This window comes from Opisthorchis viverrini (genome assembly GCF_000715545.1).
Source record: "Opisthorchis viverrini unplaced genomic scaffold opera_v5_2, whole genome shotgun sequence".
NCBI classification, from domain to species: domain Eukaryota; kingdom Metazoa; phylum Platyhelminthes; class Trematoda; order Opisthorchiida; family Opisthorchiidae; genus Opisthorchis; species Opisthorchis viverrini.
Genome location: NW_008751658.1, coordinates 1578026 through 1579900, shown reverse-complemented (window position 1 = coordinate 1579900; position 1875 = coordinate 1578026). Strand labels below are relative to the sequence as shown.

The 1875-nt window shown below is 39.9% G+C and overlaps 1 protein-coding gene across 1 annotated transcript; it reads right to left on the bottom strand.

Moving 5' to 3' along the window:
* Window positions 1-973: 973 nt before the first annotated feature.
* T265_00197 (hypothetical protein) lies at window positions 974-1351 on the bottom strand (the record flags this gene model as incomplete). The annotated part of the gene is made up of 1 exon (XM_009163905.1): window positions 974-1351. The coding sequence occupies one exon, from the start codon at window positions 1349-1351 to the stop codon at window positions 974-976; it is 378 nt and encodes a 125-aa protein (XP_009162169.1).
* Between the last annotated feature and the right edge of the window lie 524 nt (window positions 1352-1875).

Genomic DNA, 1875 nt, shown 5'->3' with positions numbered 1-1875 from the left:
ACACGATTGTTCTGAATAAACCTTCAGAACTAATATGTTTACGACAGGCCCTTGCTAAACTTAATATATTATACTATTCGAATCCCAGAACAATTTCTCTGTATTTGTACGGATTTGGCTGAATACCTACCTAAGTTTTATTAGTTTCAAAGCTTTATGTGCACATCCTTAATTCTGAGTGAATACGCAATCGAGTTTGACCTTCCTTCGTCGTTTTACCTTTATTGTACCAACACTTAACTTCGAGTTGAAACAAACATTTGAATAGAACACCTTTCAAATGTAGGGTTATAGCAGGTTAATTATTCTAATCTGATCCAGCTACGTCTTTGAAGACGAGGGCTACAGTGCATTCCAGAAGCAAATGAATCAGGCGAATGGCAATATGTGCGGATTTTCTGCCTCGCAACAAAACAGCTTCTGAAGAAAAGGCCGGTCACACCATGATCTGCAGCTGCTGCGACTGAAGTCAATATTGTCTGAATTTTTCTGCTTTGGACTGCAAAACTGACAATCTACTGCAACTGAATTCCAACTGAATTCAAATTAGCCAGAATCCTTAAATTGCTTGGGAACGAAGGAAATACTTTGAATGGAGGTCTGTCTTGAATCGTGTACCATAAGATGACGTCAACCTACTTTATAACACTCTACACTTACACACAGGGGGTACCTCGAAAGGCATTACTTCGATCACTAGTTTATCCTAAAACTTTAATCTGAACAGTTATATTTTACAAAAACAAAAAATGGATGGCCGTCTCACTGTACGTACTCAAAAGCCTACAAATGATAAGTAGTCCATCTCCCTGGGAAGTGAGAAGATGAACTGGGTAGTTCATGGTTTATTTCTATGATTTGTACACCATAGTTACTGTATGAAATTTACAGTCTGTCTTCATTGCCTAATACTGGAAGGGAGAAGAAGCAAAACTCGGCACTTCATCTCAGAAACTTACACAGCAGTGTTTGATCACTTCTTTTTAACACATTTACACTTTATTTTCTGATAGTTTTTCATTAACTGTTCTCGAATTTTCTTTGATGGCCACTCAGGATGTTTGCGCCGAAGGCAATCATACGTACGGCTCACAAACCGAAGGAACGCCAAACTTTTCGGTTCATGTTTACGACCCGGTTTCTTCTGTTGCTTCTTGGCCTTTTTACGGAATTTCTCTTTCTCCGACTCAGACAACTGACGCCATGTTGCTGCGCAACATTTGGAAAACTGAGTGAATGACCCACTATAATTTTTCCGCATTGAGCTCACAAAGAGCGCGTAAGGGCCAGGTGCACGTCTGGATTTTAAATTCGACTTTCGTTCCCGGGACGGTTTCTTTTTCGCCGGCATGCTAAAGTCGGATAGGCCGGATAACGAGTGAGTGCACAATTCTTCAAAGTCCCGAAGATCAATGCGAGGTATTGATCAGATATTAAGCTAGATCACATGATTTACAGCAGTTTTCATGTGGTCGTGCATTCAGTCGAGGTTCGACGAGGTCATCTTTCACGAGAAATCAACAACTAACTAACCCATGAGTGGTAGCTAATAGTAAAACGCTGTTTCTATTAATTGATTCCCATTTAGCCACTCTGCTGTCCAACTTGTCGCTAGTCCTCAAGCATATAATTTCCCTCATGAAGCAAAATATCTGTATGGTTCCTGAGTTATTACGTAAAAAGTAACCCTCGTTAAGTGCTAGTTCGTTCAAATAAGTTGGTTTACAAATCCCTACCAGACATCTCTTTGGTTTACCAAGTATCTATGTATCAACGGTAGAAGGATACCGTTTAGACCGTTCCTGCAGTTTAAAAAATGGTTAAAGTTCATCTAGATCCGTTGACCTTCGTTATTTAGCAAGATTATTCGGCGTG